This window comes from Coloeus monedula, assembly GCF_965178545.1.
Source record: "Coloeus monedula genome assembly, chromosome: 5".
NCBI lineage: Eukaryota > Metazoa > Chordata > Aves > Passeriformes > Corvidae > Coloeus > Coloeus monedula.
This window is the reverse complement of record NC_138785.1, coordinates 49489680-49509580: the sequence shown is the minus strand read 5'-3', so window position 1 is coordinate 49509580 and position 19901 is coordinate 49489680. Positions and strand designations below refer to the sequence as shown.

General features: G+C 38.5%; 1 protein-coding gene across 1 annotated transcript in view; it reads right to left on the bottom strand.

Moving 5' to 3' along the window:
- Positions 1-634: 634 nt before the first annotated feature.
- Positions 635-19901, bottom strand: part of GABRA4 (gamma-aminobutyric acid type A receptor subunit alpha4) — a gene marked incomplete at both ends in the record, with an annotated part of 37242 nt that continues 17975 nt past the window's right edge. Inside the window, 2 exons of the mRNA XM_082282551.1 lie at positions 635-1168; positions 18488-18747. Of these exons, the coding sequence (XP_082138677.1) occupies positions 635-1168; positions 18488-18747 (794 nt within the window). The remainder of the gene's footprint in view (positions 1169-18487; positions 18748-19901) is intronic.

Genomic DNA, 19901 nt, shown 5'->3' with positions numbered 1-19901 from the left:
ATTCTTAGTTTGGTGTGAGAATTTCCCATGTTACAATGCAAAATAATGCTTAGTAAAAATATACGGAGCTCTACAACTCCTTTGCATAACTTTCCCGGAGTTGCACTCTCCCAGGCTGGACTCTCTTTTCTTTTGCCACTGTTCATTTTCTTCCCCCCATTCTGCCAATTTTAAACTAGCAGGGAAAGTCCTTCCCCAGCAAGCACTGTCAAAATATTCAGGACATAGACTTCGCACTCAGAGAATGCAGTGCTGTGTCCAGACAGCAGTGCTGGGTGCCTCAGGGATTTGTAATAGCCAACATGCATATTCCTACCAGTCAGATGTGTTCCACTGCACAGCTGTGCACCTTTACCTCTGATTTTTTTCAGGTGCATGTTCCTCCCAAAAGCAAGTTCTGTGCAGCCAGAGTAGTTTGTCTCAAGCGAGTGGCTGAATGGAGGAAGACCCATTACTGTTACCCAATACTCTTCTAAGAGTTAACTAATTATCCCCAATAACTCCAGCCTTTAGAATGGGAAAGTAGCACACAGCTTTTATAAATAAGAATTACTGACCTTTTTAAATAGTTTCAAAAGAAGAAACTCTGCATCAAATGTGAGTATAATTTAGGAACTACTACATAGCAGCAAAACTACATTAGACTTTCTGATTTTTCCATGGTGTCCTTGGATAGATACACCACCCAGTAGACCATGTTAAATGCTCCGAAGGTAACAGGAAATAAAATGCGTGCATATTTGTCTATCTTACTCGTGCCAGAGTGGGAGGCAGGGGGAGGAGGTGGTGTGACAGCAGATGGCTTTGCAGATGCTCCTAAAGTGTTAGGTGTGGTGGTCTGAATCTGCTCCAGTCTAGATCCAAGCAAGTGCTGAATGGAAGGGGATCCAGCTGTGGCATGCTGGGATACAAATCCAGTTAAAATGGGGGTAGAAGGAGGAGCTGGAGGGGTAGCTCTTGCAGAAGATAATGTCTCCGATGCATTGATTCGTGTGAAAGGGTTGGGACTTGATGCAGAAAGGGAGTGGGGTGCAATGTCAGAAGACCCCTGAGCTACAGAGGGAGGCTGGACAGAGCTGTGCCTTGTGTCAATTCGGCTCCCACCATCAGCTTCAGACTGTACTGTGGCATTCGTTCTTTTCCTCACATTTGAATTGGCATCTGTACTCTGCAAAGTTACAAAAAAAATGCTAGTCATTCTTCAAATAAACACTCAGAAAAAAGCAGTGGAAACTATAATCACGCACTATTGGAGCAATACTCACAAATATAACCAGTAACTTGATCCTGAAGCACAAAGATACCGAAAACTCATGAAAATAGATTTAATAGCATATAAAGTGACAAATGAGTTCCTTTTACCTGTGGCTGGAATACCAGAGTGAAGACATCTAAATGCATCACGCCCCATGTGATGCAGTACCTATACAAACTGAATACCATGAAGCTAAGGATTCTCAGGTTAGAGTGACAGCTTTTTCCAGGCTCAAGCTCAAAACAAGATTCTCTGATGTCTACCTATTTCTCTGATCATATAAAAACATTCTAGATGCAACTTACCAGCCATGAAGGTTTATTTATGCTTTATATCCCCAGAAAAATAACTACCATATACTAGGAACTCTACTCTTCTACAGAAGAGGCTGTTAAAATGCAAGTATTTACCAAACCAAGTTACCCCATTGCTGCTCTTTCAGAAATAAAGCCAGTGCTTTTTCACATCAACCATAGGCAATAAATTCCCCAGGCACAATTGGACCAGGGAATAAATTAGTCTTTCACCAACTACTCCTCTCCATTCATTAAGAGAGTGGTGAATTCTCCATCTCTTGGTGTCTTCAGGCAAGTCTGGATGTCTTTCTGAAAGATATTCTTCAACCAGATAGTATTTATTAGGCTGCATGAGAAACTGAAATACAGATAAGGAAGGACAGGAATAGGAAATACATCAGAGTTTAATATTCTACTGACTTTTGGGAGTGTCACTCGGCCTCTGCCTTTCTTCTCTGCGCTTAAGAGGAAGACTAACATCTCCTGAACTTCCTTCTGGAAAAGTACCTAAGGAATTCTGACCTTCAGTCCTGCACCTAAACATGATGTAAAACATATAATACTTTAGATATAATATGTGAATATTTTTTAATTAAGAAACTAACTGCTTTCCAGAAGACAAAGACTTGAAGACAGATAGGGTACACAGGTCTAAATACAGACAGGCCCAAACAACCACTTGTTATATATTAAAAATCCTATGTTTTATGCCCCTCTGATGATGCCATTCCCAAGCATTGCCCTGTACCATACCAACTGTGCCTTTGGCTCCCCTTCTCTCCAGCCTTTCCAGAGAACCCTGCCAAAGCTCACAGCACAAATCAAAGGGAGAGAAAGCAGGCAGCGATGTCTTCTCTCCTTCGTCCAACAGCGGTTCTCTCCAGCCAAGTGACAGAGCAGTAACAGAGAGCAGGTTAAGTGTTATTCAAGTACTAGTAGCACCTTGAGTAGTGACAAGAGTGACACTGTGTCTGTCTACTACATCAGTTGTGCTTCACTGTTCTGCTCAAGAAAACAGAGAAATTGAAGCTGAAAAGAAATCTAAAAAAATAATTTTAAAAAACCCCAAATCACTTGATAGTATTCCCATCATGGCCAGAATGCTGGTCCCTAATCCTGTTAATTGCAGTACAAATATGTCACTGGCAATACTCTTGGCCTGAATTTATCTGAAACTGTCACAGCTTTATGCCTGTTCATGGCTGATGTATTTTCCAGCTCACAGTTGATATACCAAAGAATCCCTCTTAAATTTCAGCTTTCCTTCCTGCATAGAAGCATGTCAATCCCCGTTATTTACTCTTCTGCATCTGCAATCCAAAGAAGCAGAGGACTGAAAGAAACACCAGAAGAGACTGGATATTCCTGAAAAAAACACTAATTTTACTGTTTGATAGAGAAGTCCGAGTCATTTTTTGGGAAGTGCAGATGTACACACGGGTGTGCAGTTAGGATACTTTCATACTAGGGTTGTCAATGACCCAGGAAGAGTAAAGCTGTTTTCAAGACTGTGAAATTGAAGCGATAATGTACAATCAGGACAGAGGTACACTTACTAGAGACTTGGTAATATCTGATGGAGTGCTGCACATCACTTGAAGGCTTGCAAAGCTAAGCAGATGGAAGTCATTAATGTTCACTGCCCAAAACAACAGCTCTGTGCCCTCAAGAACCTGGCACTAGTCAATGAGAGGAGGTGAGTTTTATCTTCTTCATGTGGATCCTTGGACAACCTGGCTTTGCTCAAGTATGAGTCACCCACTGCAAAGCTCTCAAGCAGTGCCTGGGGAGCAAAAATCCACAGGCTGGGACAGGGGGTGCAAAGTAGATCTGCACTAGAATTAAGACGTCTCGGTTCCTTCCTGTTCTCTGCCTACATTAGACAAGTGGCTTAGAAGTGCTACTGCTGGAGAATAGAATTACCACATCTTCAGTCACTCCATGTGCAACCATAAAGAATGGTCCAAAGAGCAAAACAATAAATTAAGTGCAATTAATTTACAGAGACACCATTCTATGTTCTTGCTCACTTGTACTGTCACATGTTTTCAGCAACCATCTCAGTATACTTCCCTTTTGTGCACCATCCACTACAGACACAGGTAAAAGAGAGACAGGTAACAGTCAGGCTCCTCACATTCCAGTCATCTCCATTTCTTTTGTAGGAACTTGTTTCCATCAATATATTTGCACCTTATCTTCTCCCACTTCAACTGTCATCTAAATGACCCAACCAGACCTGTTGCTATTGGATTTACTACTTATTTTCCATTACAGTCTCTAATCTGGAATAAAATTATCTATACTTTTTCAAATAGTCAAAATGTGTATCTGTGTAAAAGCCTACTGGGCATTCGCCTTTTTGTTACTGACACAGAAAACTTCCAATACTTCAGAAACTTCAAGTTTAGAGAGAAACCCAGTTTTCTCATAACATACACATAAATGTACACATAACGCTCAAACAGATAACATTGTAAGATCACAAAATAACACAGCATAACAAGCACCAAAAATATGGGCACATTTTTTTTAATTCTCTGGGAACCACCTTCCAATCACTCAGAGCATAGAAATCAGAAGTGGCACTTCTAACAAGCTCCACAGACAAAGTATCACAGAAAATCAGTTGTTCTTGCACAATGTCATTGTAATAGTTTGGATTTGTGTTCTTGAGTTGAACCTTGTTCTTGAAATGTACTGAAACAAGCATGCTCCATGGAGCACCAGGTCCACACCCCATCAAAGCTGAGCACAATGCACACTCCTTGCCAGGGTGGCCTCACCAGAACATTGACCATCATGACCCCCATTTATCCTTTCTTTGCACTTGTTTTACTCAAAGTAATATCATGACAATAGCTCATTCTCCTCATTCGAAGCACTCAGGTATCCCTCCTTGTTGAGCTGTCCAGTTGAAAAGTTTCTAGCAAAAATTCTTATTACTGGTTGTATACATAGGGCCCTGACATATTTCTCTGTTCAAAGTAACAAAGATAACTCACTTCCTTCTACATTAGTCTATTTCTCCTCTGTACAGAAGCTATCTCACAACTCTACATCATCTGAAGATTAGTGCCAAGGTCACTAATAAAAATATCGAACAAGTCTGATTCTGTGGCAAGCCTTAATGAACCAAATTCTGTTGTAAAACACAGTAAAATACAACATTCAGTTTGTATTAAGAAAGCATTTCACAGACATTTCAGCTATGGTATATACCCCTAGTAAAAGGATAATACAACAATGATAATCTGACAAACAAAAGTATAAAAGTATGTAAAGCACTTGCTACCTCCCAAAATTATTTCACTGAACCTTTTTTAAAACAACAGCAAGAAACACAAACCTACTGCCTTTTAATTTGGAAGCACTGATTAGGTTTGCATGGCAAGGTTTGCATGGCAGAGGGGCCACAGGGGTGGCTTCTGCGAGAAGCTGCCAGAAACTTCCGCAGTGTCTGACAAACATACACCTGCAGCCCATGGAGGTCCTCCATGCTGGAGTGTGGAGCAGCCTGTTTTTGCAGGACTGCACTCCATGGAAGGGACCCACACTGCAGCAGCTCATGAAGAACTGCAGAGCCTGGGAAGGACTCACACTGGAAAAGTTCAAGGAGGACTGTGTCTCCCCCAGGAGGGACCTCACACTGGAGCAAGAGTGTGAAGACTCTTCCCCCTGAGGAAGAAAGAGTGGCAGAGGTGACTTGTAATGAACTGACTGTAACTACCATTTCCCATCCCCCTGAACCACTGTAGGGCAGAAGATATTAATTCAGGAGTAAAATTAAGCACAGGAAGAAGGCTGCAGGGAAGATGTTTTAAGATTTAGTTTTATTTTCTCATTACCCTACTCTGCTTTGACGAGTAATAAATTACACTAATTTTCCCCAAGTTGAGTCTGTTTTGCCCATGATGGTAATTGGCAAGTGATCTCTTCCTGTCCTTATCTTGACCTGTGAACATTCTATTTTCTCTACCCTGGGCAGTTTAGGAGAGGAGCGATAAAGCAACTTTGGTGGGCACTGGTGTTCAGCCAGGGTCAACCCATCACAGACACAAAAACAAGAAATATAACATGAAAATCAAACAAAAGCCAAATGAAAATGCAAGCCAAGAAAGGCAGGGATTATCCAAGTAATGATTCTTTTATGAGGGCAAGTCAGGAAACCACTTGAGCCAACAGGACTGCCGTGCTAGTCCAGACGGGGCTCCACAGGAAATGCCGAGTGCACATTTTTTACATTCTCACTCTAGACTGAGAAAGATTCTGATTTTCTGGAGACATTTCAGTAAGACTTTTGGGAGACATTAAAATTGTGTAGCTCAGGAATGCAAAATGGGAGCCTGGAAAATACCATAACATCCAGTCTATTACATGATGCAGAGCCAGGCTTAACAGGTCTGATAAAGACTGCCTTTCTACAAAAAACCCAAATTCTGCTTACATAAATGATGCCTCACCCTTCCTTTGAAATAGCCTATCCATCTGACAGGTCCAACCAATTGGTCCAACCAATTCCACACAAACCAGAAACTCTTATCATAACCACCACCAAACCAAAGTTGTAAGTACTTTGCTCTGATATATCCTCCTTCAAGAGGAAACCTTCTTGCTATTGTCCTGTCAGGAGAATTCAGGCTCTGAACCTTTACTGGCAGAAACACTACGGATGAGTTTCAAAATTTTGAGTGATTTGAACACACGATTCCTGTCCATGCAGAAACAAAGTTCTCAAGGGCTCTGATAATAATCTAAGAATAGATATATTGTCCTAATTGTAAGACACCTTCATTGGCTAAAGCTCTGTGGTTGGCTGGGGTACTCTAATGCCTATTTCATTTTTAACAGCCAAGATTGGCAACAGTGAAAACTAAATTCCAGCCTCGATGGGAGTTGAAATATTTATCACCAAAACTTTGATCATGCCAGAGGTAGACAGGTGAGTATAGTAAAGCCAAGGAATTGACCACATATGGGAAAACGTGGAATACAGTCTTTTTCAGGAGAGATTGATAATCACTCCTCCTTTCTAGCCAAATGAATAATTCATTAGTAAATACAACTGAAAAAAGAAAAGAAAACGAAAAATGTTCTCAGTGAAAGAGGTTTAGAAAACTCCCATTCTATGCATAAGCATACTTCACTGAGGAGGAAGGAGGCTGTAGGATAGGTTCAGGTTCAGGCAGACAAATTTTGTCACATAGCATGCACTATGCCAAAAGCTTTTGAAGTATTTACTGCTCTAAAAGGCATAGAGATTTTGCTTTAAGTGTCACTGCTATTTCTCATGGGTTTTATCTTTAAAAGAACTAAATTAGGGAAAGAACCATTGAGTACAAATTCTTCCTATATATAATGTCCTGATGCAAGATGCCCTTTTGCTAGTACTAGAACAGAAAAGTCCATTTCACTTGGAATGAAGACAGGACATCTAAACCAGCCTCCTTAAAAGTGTGTGTAAAATGTGGTAATTAATGCTGTATCCTTCCCTTGACCAGTGGATTCACATGCAATTAACCATGAATAAGACAATGAAAGATGCTGTTAGCATAGGTCAGGATAAATCTATACAATTTATTGTTGATTCCTGTGGCAGATTTGTGGAGTAAGTCTGATGGTCAGCTTCTATGACAGAATGTATAGAACAAACAAAAAAACCCCTACAATAAATCTATTGCCAAAAATCAACTCATACATCATTTGCTTTTCTATTTAAGCTCAACTTTGATGGATACTGCTGTTTACTACAGTACTAAAATGATGCACAAATATGAGTCGATAGACACTCTTCAATATTTAACATGGTTTGTACACCATAAACAGCTGCTCACATAATGTGGAAATTCTGAAACTATTTCTAAGTCTATGTAAGCCTCAACTTGAGCCAAAAAAAATAAAGTACTGGATTGTTTTGTATGTATTACCAGTTTTTGACAAGCAAGGCAATTTTGCACTTCAATGAAGTCAAGATTGCAAATTTAGCATGAACTGAAGTAGCGTGCAGCAGCTGAGCTGAGGTTCAAGGGAAGGGGATCATCAGCACAGCAATATGCAGTACTGAACTGACAAACTTAGTCATCTTGTTATAGAACAAAGAGAGCTGGTAACAACCACGCCACATATTTCCTATGATAAGGCCAACCTAGAATCTGTAAAACAAACAAGAACATAATTTAAAAGTCACAAGCCAAGTCCTGGGAAGAATGCAGCAATGGTAAAAGTGATTAGCAGGGACTCAGGGAACTTAATCCTTAGGACTGTATTTAAAAACAAAAGCAGTGAGAACATGCAAGCTGTGAGAAATTCTTGTGTTGGTACAGCACTGTACAGTCAGCTGTTTCACGCAACTCAAGAGCATCTTCCTATAGCCTGTTAGTGCTCTACAGAGCAGCTTTAAATCAGTCTCTGCAATTTTAAATTTCTTCATAGTTTTTATGATGGACACATCCTTTTGAGATGCGAATCTAAAATAAGCAGCTCTTACTGCCTGAGCTAACAGAGTATCAGTAGTACTCCGCATGGAAAATCCCCTTCTTAGGCCCTCTGATCACTAGGAAGCACAGCCATCATCAACTCCTGAAAAACAGGCACACATTAAAACTAGAACCATATCTTGGCAATACAATTCAGATGTATTCTTCTAATCTGCCTCAGCACTCTTTGGAAAACAGCTCAGCAGTTGTGGGGTTGGATATACAGACACTTCTGAAGACCTGCATCAGCCTCACCCTATGACAGAGCTTCACAGCGTCACTGTGCAAGATCCCAGGGCTGCTTTTGCACTGTTTGTTCACTCAAGTGGAGAGTTCACTGCTGCAGATCAATACATTTTCTAGTTCACAACAGATCTTTGCCACAGGATATCACTAAAATGGTACCTCTCTCTGGGACTGAGGTAGTACAATATTTAAAGCAGTAGCTTCTCTTTCCCAGGGATAAATGCACAACAGAATTTACAAGTCACAACACCACCATCTGGTACCAGTGCTAGTGGGAGAGAGAGCTAACACACTGACATCTAGCAAGCAGCTGTCAAAGCTGGAGAGAAATGCCCCGGGTGGGATCACAGCCTAGATTTCATGCCTTTGCAGAAGGAGCCACCCAACTGCATCCAGCGCTTCCAGCTCTGAGCTCCTCCCTGAGGTGAGACAGCTAAGTCACACTGCAAAAAGACACTCACAAAAAGACTCTGTCGTCCTCTACTGTAACCCAGCAACCAGGATGGGTACATGGGTTTGGTAATAGACCACTTCTCAAATCTGCCCTGACTTTCACAGGGATATCAAGACAGGCTTTTCACATCTCAAGCATTTCCCCACCAGGCCACTGGATATTCTAGGACAAGTGGTCATCCTTCCTTGTTATACATGTTGCATTCTCCACACTTCAATCTTGCCCTCCCATCACAGTGCATGCACAGTCAAGCTGGCTCCATAATCAATTCCTCTCCTTCTCCCTGGCCCCATATAAATTATTTAACATAACAAGAGCAGCTTCAATAGGAACTTAACATGCCAAGGACTACCTAGCAGTGTGGCTACTAATCTAATCCTCCAATATTGAAAAGGCAGGACTCAAGTCTGCTCAGATTCCCATGTGGGATTTGTGGGAGGCTGTATCTTATAGGCATGCTGGCCACTGAGTCAAAACAGGGTAGGTATATACCTAAGATGCATGGCAAACACTTAAGAAGCAGCAAGTCAGTAATGCACATGCCCACCCAGGGAAATTTAGTAATTAAGCCCTTCAGGTGTCTAATCACCATTTTGCATACTTAAAAAAATAAAACCCGAACACAAAACCAACCAGTCAAAAAAAAAAAAAAGATTTCCTGAAAAGGGCAACACAGTCAAAGCAGTTTTAAAACGGCAAAGAATTTTAATTGTTTATCAAAATAATCAGGCATGTAACAATGAGGTGTTAGTAGAATTAAATTAAAAGTGAACAGTCAATAAACATCTTTATGCTCTTCTGTTAATTTTCCAAGAATACAATTAGAGTCTTTCATGACAGCACTACTAAAACTTCCATGAGACACCGGTAAATTAATACTTAGGAGAGTCAGTAATGTGTTATATGACAGCATGGGCTTCCCAAACTGGGAGAACTCAATTAATCCAAACAAAAATTCATGAAAAATTGGAAGGCTTAAAGCAACCAAAAGTCTGACATTACTTACTGTTTAGCTGCAACAACGAAATTGTTTGTATGTTAATTTAGTAATATTTTCCTATTAAAATCTACCATAGTGGTTTTTATCCTTACCAATCCTTCCTAAGAAAACAGTCTGTTCTTCTGGGAGGACATTGCATATAACCTGCCAAATCCACACTATTTGACATTTATCAGGGAAGCAGCATCTTGTCATCAGTGTAAATAATGCTGCTTGTCCCAGATCCCACTGAGTCACCATATTGACCTGCTGCGAGCAAAAGCAAAACTTGGAGAAGAAATCTACCCCAGTTTACTACTGTGTTGTAGAGCCAGTCAATCAGAATTTTACTGCAATAATACTAGAGATTTTGGGTTGCCTTACAGAGCCCTGGAATATGACCAAGTAAAAGCTCCACCTGCCACAAAACACAATGAATTCTGTGTCATAGCTCTAGCAGTGCAGAGAGCAGTGCAAATTATTTGGAAAGTAAAAACAAAGGGGAGATAAGTTTTAAGAGCCAGTCCACTATCCACTCTGCTCATTTTGCAATCTGAATCATGTAATGGGAGGGGAAAAGAGGTAAGAAGAGCACTCCATTCTATGTTCTACCACTAGACGTGCCTAAAAGTGCACTAAGTAGATGAAAAGTAAATTTGAGGTTATTAAAGAAACATAAATTACGAGAAACTTTTTTTAATAAATGGATGCCAAATTTATGCCAAATAAACACATCCATCTGTATGCTGCCTAAAAGCCTTACACATGCAAACATATATATGTATGTATATGTATTAAATGTAAGTATGCATGTATATGGTTCTTAAGCACTGGTGTGCACAATTCTTAAAGCTTTATATATTAAAATTCTTAAAGCTATATAAATATATTACGACAAAAATAAAAGAACTGAAAATGTAACTGTGGTGGGGAATAAATCTATTAGCCTAAATCATGTCCCAATGAACTGTGGTGGTTATTTGTGTAACATCTCTGAAAGGAAGAAGAATGGCTGATTAGGAACCAAAGACCCTTGCTATTTTCTGGATCTTTCAATTTTCATTGACCTTAAAGCTGTAGTTAAATTTGCTTTAGTGGTTTGCTGAAAATGCCTGGAACACTCATTGCCCTGTAGATCTTCCCAAGCCTCTCAAAGCTTATTTCTTCTGATTCCAATTTTCCCAGTATAAAAGTGAAGCCAGCCAGAAATCTCACACACAGCTGTGAACCCCAAATGCAATTTGGTGTCATTGGATGCACCAGTATTGAAAACTTTGGGAAACAAAACTAAAATTTAAATATAAACACATGAAAAGGTTTAAGCAGAAAATACGAAGAGTCTTGTGTTCAAAGATATCACTTAATACTAAGCATCGCAGGGAAAACTATAAACTCCCCAACAATTTGCAGTGTAAGAGTTGATGCTGAACAATCTCAAAATGTTACCCTTGTCACCATAAAGGATTGCCCTGACTCAGTGTTTCTGAAATACTACCACGTATTTTTTGACTACATAACATTTCCCTCTACAAAAAAAAGATCAAAAAAAGGGAGGAAACTGCCATTATATCAATATAAGACCTATATGAATGCCTGCAACTGGTATTGGCATGAAAATAACTTTTTATTATTAAACAGAAACATGCATTGTATATGCTAATGAAAAAAACATAAGGAACATGGTTTTTTGGAGCATAGTAGTCTTTTTTTTTTCTAGTAGATCATCACAATGACAGAGAAAGGCATTCACATATATTTTTGGAATTAAAAACAATGGGATGTCGTATTTTTTAAAATAACAGCATTATGCTTTGGTTCCCAAAAGAGATGTCTTATCCTAATACTATATAAATAAAGTGTTCCACTACTTACAGTAAACACTGTCAGGCATTTTAGCATCAAATGAGTAACAGCCAAGTATATCCTTCATATTTCCCTGCCTACTTTGTGACAGTTCATTCTAATACTTACAGAAAATTGAAGAATGATCAATTATAACATTTCCTAGTTAGGCTTGGAGGAGATAGCACGCCAGAAGGATTTTTTATCAGCCAGGTGTTGCAACTAAACTCCTCCTTCTTTTTTTGCATATTGAAAAAAAACCCCACAACAAACCCAACCCCCCCAAAAACCCACAAAAAATATTTCCACTACAATAAGAAAATAACTCATTGCACACCTTTAAATTGCAACAGCGATTTGATCAAACACCCTGCCATTTTTTACCTTCATTATAACTGAATTCTGGAATTCACTGGAGTTTACATCACAGTTAAGTTGGGTCAGAATCTAGGCACAAATCCCATACTACATTGCCTACTTCCATTAATTACTTTGCTCACTTTGCAGTAGAGAAATGTTTCTACTTACAGTTTAAATTCATTCCACAACCAACCATGTTAAAGGTAGAGTAACATTAGGTTGTTGAAGAGAGACAAAATTTTTTAATATAGCATTTTAATTTGTGCTATTTAAAAAGACATATTATGTGAAATATTTTTAAAAAAAAATTTAATCTTTATGCCTCACATTTATGCCCAAATCATATTGTTTGAGCACATATTTCACTTTATACATTAGGTATAGTGCCAGTTGATCAGTACGACTGTCTAAGTCTAGTAACCAAGTAAAAAATAAAACTAAATAAAAAAAGAACCAAAATAAACCAACCAACCAAAAACAAACAAAAAAACCACAAAAACCCCAAACAACACACTAAATAACCCCAAAAATAAAACCCCACAAACAAAACAAACAACAAAAAAGCCCCGAACCAAAAAAAAAAAAAAAAAAAACAAAAAAAAAAAACAACACTTTAAAAACCTCAAAATAGAAAGCAACAAAACAAGAAAAAGGCAAATAAAATCAAGGAAGCTAAAAAAGCCCCACAAAACACTTAACCTGAGCATCACAGCTAACAAAATATCTTATGAACCGGTTTGGATCTATTGTATCTTCAGGTATCCAAACATTCAAATTTCCCACTAAGTCACTGCAGCCTTCTCCCAGGTGATCAATCTCTTCTACCTTTCAAATAGCATTTAGTACAAAATGTGCCAGTTGTTTATGACCTGCATCCACTCTCATCCTACTTAAACCTGATGCTAGCATATCTTGACTGTAAATCATCAACAACAAAAATGTTGACTAATGAAATTAGTGCAGCAGAAAACTGTTTACATGTCAAAGAAATTATTCACATGGCACAGCCGCCTCCATTTGTATGGTCCTGTCCTTATATTTAGATGAACTCTATGCATTTCTTGAGCCTGACGTCCTTCATTAGGATCTGAGTTTTAAATGCCACTGCCCTAAAAAAACCCAAACCGTAACACCCTAGGCAGTGGAGAAGTAGTGAAGCAGAAAAAAATGGTCATTACATTTAAAAACTGAAATGGTGTTCTAACTGCAGGACTGTTTAAGTCATACAAAGGAGATGGGCTATGCATCCACATAAGGAGTCCAGTAACCAGAGCTGTGGCCCAAGTACTGCCATCAAGACTGAGCTGCTCATCAGATACTTCCTTTCACATATGAGGAAGCAGGGTTTAACTCCCCTTCACTATTTGTCGGGACAAAGGAAGCTATTATTCTACTACTACAAAGATGGAGCAAAGTAACCAAGTGGTACTACTCTAGGTCTGGTGCATTTTTTGTACCTCTCTATTACAGAATAGTCTATATATTCAAACAGAAATTTTCATCCAGATGCTAAAATTATTTGTTTCACTTCAAATCTAGACCTTAGACAAGAGTTTATCTGCTGACATCTCATCATTAATCAACTTCAGGGATTAAGAACAACAAAAAAAAAAATGGCACACACACTAAAAAAAGAAGTATTGTACCTATAGCCTCAAGATTGTATGCAGCCCATCAGAACAATTTATCAGGCCCAATCTTTGTTCTGTAAGTCAGGAGTTTGGGGAACAGAGCTGGCCATCAGCCAGATTAACTGCTCTAGACGTCTGTTCACCAAGGGCTGCCAGAGGATCTCCACTCCTCTCCCATCCCCATCATATAATTTGAGCTGTGTCCATACAAGACAAGTATTTCATACAAGAGAAAATACATCTGAATCACACAAAAGCAGCGTGTAGATTGTCGACATGACAACATTTCTTGTAAACTTGCGAGGTGGATGCCAGTCACATACCACCCAAGCAAGGAGAGGAGTGTGTGCCTACATGGCAGTGAAGAGCTTGACCCCCAAGCTCCCCCATTAGATGCTACAGGGCTTGCTGAAGACAAGATGACATGTAACTCTCTTCAGAAAAGAGGAAGAAAATCGACAGTTACAAGCTACTTGTGACTGAGTTTGAAGAAATAATTCCATTCAAAAGGGCTTTTTTGAGTCTGACCTGATTTTTCCCAAGTTTTGCACCCTTTTAACAAACAGCTGAGGTTGAAGCTCATGTTACCAGTGTTTAGGAGTCTATTTTTTGAAGACTACTTCTCAGTAGCATTCTTCATTTCCAAAACTGGGTAGATCTTTAAAAATAAACTTCATAGGAATACAGTAAAAAGGAAATAGTACAGAAGCATAAAAATAGACTCAGGAGTCCAATAACAAACTATAAATCATTCATTTCCATCACACATTGACTTGCAGCAACATTTCTGCTTATACTAAAGAAAGTAGTTCAGAACATTTAGGGATAGGTTCATTCCCTCTAACCAGAAAGCATTTTAACTTGCTCCCAAAACAAGGAAATCACAGGTAACCATGGTGTAACCTACCTCTCTTGGCTTAGACATATTTCAGTGCTATCCTGCTGTGCCTGATAGAAAGTCTGTCCAAGTCCCTTGTAAACTCAAGGGAGACCTCAAAAAAGCTTGGATCCTACTGCTGGGATGTCTACTGCAGACCGGCACTCCTTATTGAAACACATTAACTTTGTATCAAGAAGTTAAAGACACCAAGAAGAGTTGAAATGGGGTAGGGAGGGGAAGGAGTATTAAAAAATATTGAAGATTACCATGGCTAAAGTCAAATCAAGTGATAAAGGAACATGCACTGCATCTGCAGCTATTGGAGGCTTGCTCTTGCCACCCTCACCCCAGCAAATTAGCTTGATGCCATGATTTTTTGTTGGAACTGACACAGTTCAGACTACTTAGCTAGCCTCTGAACTGCATTTAATGCTTACTTTAATCAGTGTATGCATCAGTCACACCCATCATGTAGCTGGAAAAAAGTAAATATAACTACATAAGAGAATAACTTAGAAAAGCAGATAGCCCACAGTGGCTACAGTAAAGATTTATTGGTTATAGTGAAGAAATATATAATATGAAGTAATATATCCAAATCATTTGATCATAATGATAAATGATAGGAGTTGTCTTTGATCCAAGACAACTAAAAAAAGTTGTTTTGACTGAGAAGAGAAAAATAACCCACCACTAAAAATTCTAATTAGCATGAGTAATATTATATGAACTGATTCAATACAGAAAACCCACTTTATTTCTGTGGGTTTCCTGTCAAAAAAAGGACTTCTAATAATGTGCAATTTATCTTTATTTTACCGAAGTTTACTATTATTATGTCCAATTTCTAATATTATCAGATAGAAAAATCTTCATGTTCCATAGCTAATCAAGTTTCATAACCCAACTTGCTCCCTCACAGAATCCTTCAAGGACAATCCCCCCATGTTACTTGAGGGAAAAAAAAGGTCAAATGCATGAAACCATCCAGTTAATAATGCAGAATCAACAGCTCATAAAACCCTTATTTAAAAGTATAATATCACCGTATTTGTTTTCCTTAACAACCTCAACTGCTCTGTAATTTTTCAGGGGACCTATACAGATGGCACCTCACTTGCAAAAAAAGCAGGGAGACACACCTGTAAGCCACTCCAAGGCAGGCTAAAGTATAGGTCTAATAGGCTTAACACAGAGATTTTCCCCAGCCAATTAGTAGAGGATCCAATCAGGTTGCAAATGGTGAGATATACAACAGAAAGAACTGTGTTCAGTCATCTTCTTTCCCAATTAGCAGACACTTCCTCCCTGGGCTAAGTGAAAATCTTTAATTTTGGGAGACTAGCAAATTTAGTATTATAGGCAAAGTCTGTTTGAAAAAAGTTTCAAGTTTAAAACACAACTTTTCCTTGAGCTCTGGCAATTGTACTGCTATCAACAGAATTTCTATCACAATAGTGCCAGTATAGTACAGAAATTTTTTTAAACACTAATTGGGTCAAGAAATCAAGCCTATCATTTATCTCTGGAGAAAAAATATGTAGATTTACATTAAGAAACACTGCTTACAGATGACATGCTGCAGCCCAGCTACTGTCCTGCATTCTTTGTGCACCACAAACTCACCACCAATCTCAGTACCAAGGAATCTGAGATTTCATTATCTCTAGTAAATCAGCACTGACTAGACAGTATATGTGCAGAACAAAAAATCAGATTCATAATAAGGAATAAAGAAATAATATAATAATAATAAAAGATAATATAATACATAATAATAAGGAATAAAGAAAATTCTAGATTAGTCCTTATAAGAAAAAAACAGCAAGGAGTATTTTACATGTCAGGTTGGAAAGCAGAGTGTAGCATCTATGTTAGGTTCTAGAGAATCAGAGAAGTGATCCTAGCTTCTGTTCTGCACAGCAGGAGACCAGAAGTTATCCTCCAGTCATAGAAAGGATTGCATGGTAGTTAAGCCTTTGTAACAATAGCTGTGGGCTCACCTTGTACGGCTGTCTTGGAAGAGCAGTCTCAAGTCTTAGTATAAGCATAATTAGGGAGAAAGCCGTGAAAAAAAATAACAGTTCAAGGTAAAATCAACACTATCACTCACTTACATAATCATAACATTAATGTGTAACCCCTTGAGTAGATTGCTCCCTTGAGTGCTTTTAAAATCTTCCAATCTGTGAGAACGTTACCACATTTATCACGGCAGTATTAATTAAGCAGTGGAATAGAACTGTTCACATCTCATTTTATCTATCTTTCAGGTTGGGTGAAGCTGTGTATGTTGCTGCTGTTTTTAAAATAATAATAGTAATAATAATAATAACAACAACAGAAAGAAAAAGAGAAAAGAGAAATTTCTCCAAAATATGTATAAATGGCTAAGCATTATACACTACTAACTTAAAGCAATTCAATCCATGAATCAAAAGAGTTTTCTTAAGCCTCCATGAGAATAACAGTTTTATTCTCCTTCCTGAGAAAACTACTGTTTTTTCCTATTGTTTTAAATAAAATCTTATAAATAAACCCAGGATTAAACTGTTCTTAGGTAATTTATTTTCCTATGCGTGCAAATAAAACCAACCACCAAAAGCAGTATTTACTAACACTCCTCAGGAGCAGCCAAGACACTCTACTAAACTTCATGCTGCACAGTCAAGAAGCTTAGCATAAGCTCATAGCACTAATACCTCTGTGTACAAGGTGAACTACATGCTACTATAAACATATTTCTTGGTTCCTGTCTCTTGCCAGCAGCCAATGGAGTGACAAATAACAAACCCTTCAGGAGCACATCCATCCTTTTAAGCAGAAATGGGAGCTAACAGAACAACATAGCCAGGAGATTGAAAACAGTATCTACAGTAGGAGAGCAAAGAAGAGGAAGAAAAATGGAAGTGGGTGGACAGCAGCTGAGCAGCAATAGAAAATGGAAGGGGTGGGAAGGCAAAAATGAGAAGATGAATAGGGAAGGAGACAAACGAGATGTTAAAAGAGACAGAAGACAAAATTAACAAGAGTTAGTCTAAAACAGCACTTCTGAAATCCTGGCTCAGCCAAAGGAAATTACAAAGTCAGCCTGACAGGAAGAGTAAGTCAATTACAATGCTGCTGTCAGCGTCTCACTTCTTGAGTGGTGTTGCCAAGAGTCAGTCATGGCTGGGAAGTACTGGCCTACCGCATGGCTGGGACAGGTGCTGCAATGACTCTGTGCTGTGTGCCTCGTGAATAGATGTAGCAGAGAGTAAGCACCACTTATTGGGAATGGGAAAAGGGAGGAAGGGGTAATCACCAGTGAACTCTACTGGAAATGAGATCAAGCACTTATTAACTAGTCCACACACTAAAACAGCTCCCACACAAGTCACACTTAATCCAAAGCACTAGGAAAGCAGGAAAGCATTTTGTTAAACAGAGCCCCAAAAACTTGGGGGAATTGAGGTGAACTACTGTGCAAAGATACAAAAATTACATGAAAATGATATCTATAGTAGGCATAAAGTTTCCATCCAGCATTCTTCAAAAATTCCTGAAATTGTAATGATAAAGAAAGAAAGCTCTTGATAGGCAATATATCCAATGCAAGGAGAACTGTGATGTTTAGGGAAGAGCTCCAAGGTACAACTGCAATGTTTTAACATATTTTAATTCATTAAAGACATTAGCTATATAAGATAACATGCTGCCCTTACAATCTGCAGTATCTTGGCCTAATAATCAGTCCATACAGAATCAAAGTGCAAAAGGAAATGAAGTTTCTTCAAGGTACCCATCCTAACTGACCTTCACCAAAACACAAATAAACATAGAAGAGACTGCAGGTATGGATGGACATCATAACCACCTCTCCCCTGAGTTTATTCAGTAATGCAAATAAGAACTGAATCATGTTTTACAGGTTTTTATAATTGAATATAGTGTAGTATTGGCCTTCCATTAAGCTGATGTACACTGCGTCATTAGCTCAAAGGGAACCTGGGAAGAAGCTAAAGGCCAATTTTGACCAAGAAACACTACCAAAAACACAGAAAATGTTTGTGTAAGCTGAAAACGTACCATGAATGTCTCTTCTGTACTTCTTTTTCTTTGTACTGGAGCAACTGGAAATTCAAGAAGGGACTTTACCGTCTTCCTTTTGGCTTTTTCCATTTGAATGTTAGTAAAATAGTTGACAGCAGCAAACTCAATAAGAGCAGAGAACACAAAGGCAAAGCAAACCGCTATGAACCAGTCCATGGCAGTAGCATAGGATACTTTTGGCAGTGAATGTCTTGCACTGATGCTCAGTGTCGTCATTGTCAACACTGTGGTTATTCCTTCAAAAAAAATAAAGCCAAAGAACTGTTGAATCAAAGTAAAACAAAGCAAGAACTGGCAAGCAGTTTCAAACAAAGAATTTTAAATCACTTGTGAATCTTTCTCTGTTGCTTGTGAACACTGCATTAGATCTAAGTCATGGCAACCATCACATATCCATGAGCAGCCAAGCCCACAGTTAACCACTTTTTAAAGGAGGCACAGGAAGCCATGGCTTCAGCAGATCATCTGAAGTTCACATAAAGAAAACGCAGAAGCCTTTGTTTCATTTTTTTTTCACATCAAGTTCAGTAGAATTTTTTACAAGTTATTTTCTAAACATTTAAATAAAATTTAAGTTCTTAAATTGGGGAATACTCCTCAGATGGCAACAAAAACATGACTTTTCCTGTAAAGGGTTCTGAATGCCACCTATTACCCTGCATCTGTGCCTCTGATCACACTCGTAATACAGGAGCCATTAAATCATGACAAATTGTTTTGGTGCTAAGGAAGAATATTATGTTAAAAACTCTGTTAGTTAAGAAAATATCACCTTTTTTTACAGCCTTCTGCTACTAGTCAGCCAATGAAATTTAATTAGAATTTCATCTTCTGAAAGAACAACTTTAATTAAAAAGTGTGCAAGCATGAACACTGAACTCAAAATACGGCCACTTCACGGTAGTACTTCAAATGCAAATACATGCTGTATTAAAACAAATGAATTAGGTCTTTTTTTCTCTGTTATCATCAAAAAAAACATCCCATATCATACAAAAGTAAAACCCCAAGAATGTAGTGAACACTGCACAAATCCTAGCATGATAACCTCAAGGATGAGTGACTACAAATAGACATGTTTTTACTCTTATGAAAAGAACACTGTACCCATTCTAATTCAAGACGCAATTCTTAGCTCAGAAGAATTTAAGCTCATTAAGGATATGTTTTTCAACAGATTCCCCACATCCCTGTTTGCTAAATGATGGCATTCCATCAAGGTAATATGATTAAAAAAAGCTTCACCTACACATTGCCATACAGAGAACTGGTAACCATAAAATCAATCCTTCCTACTAAAGAAGAAAAATGAAAAAAAGAGTAATAGCCAGGTCATGAGAGCTCAAAGGATATCTCAGTTTTCAAGAGGATAAAAAATACAGATGCAAGC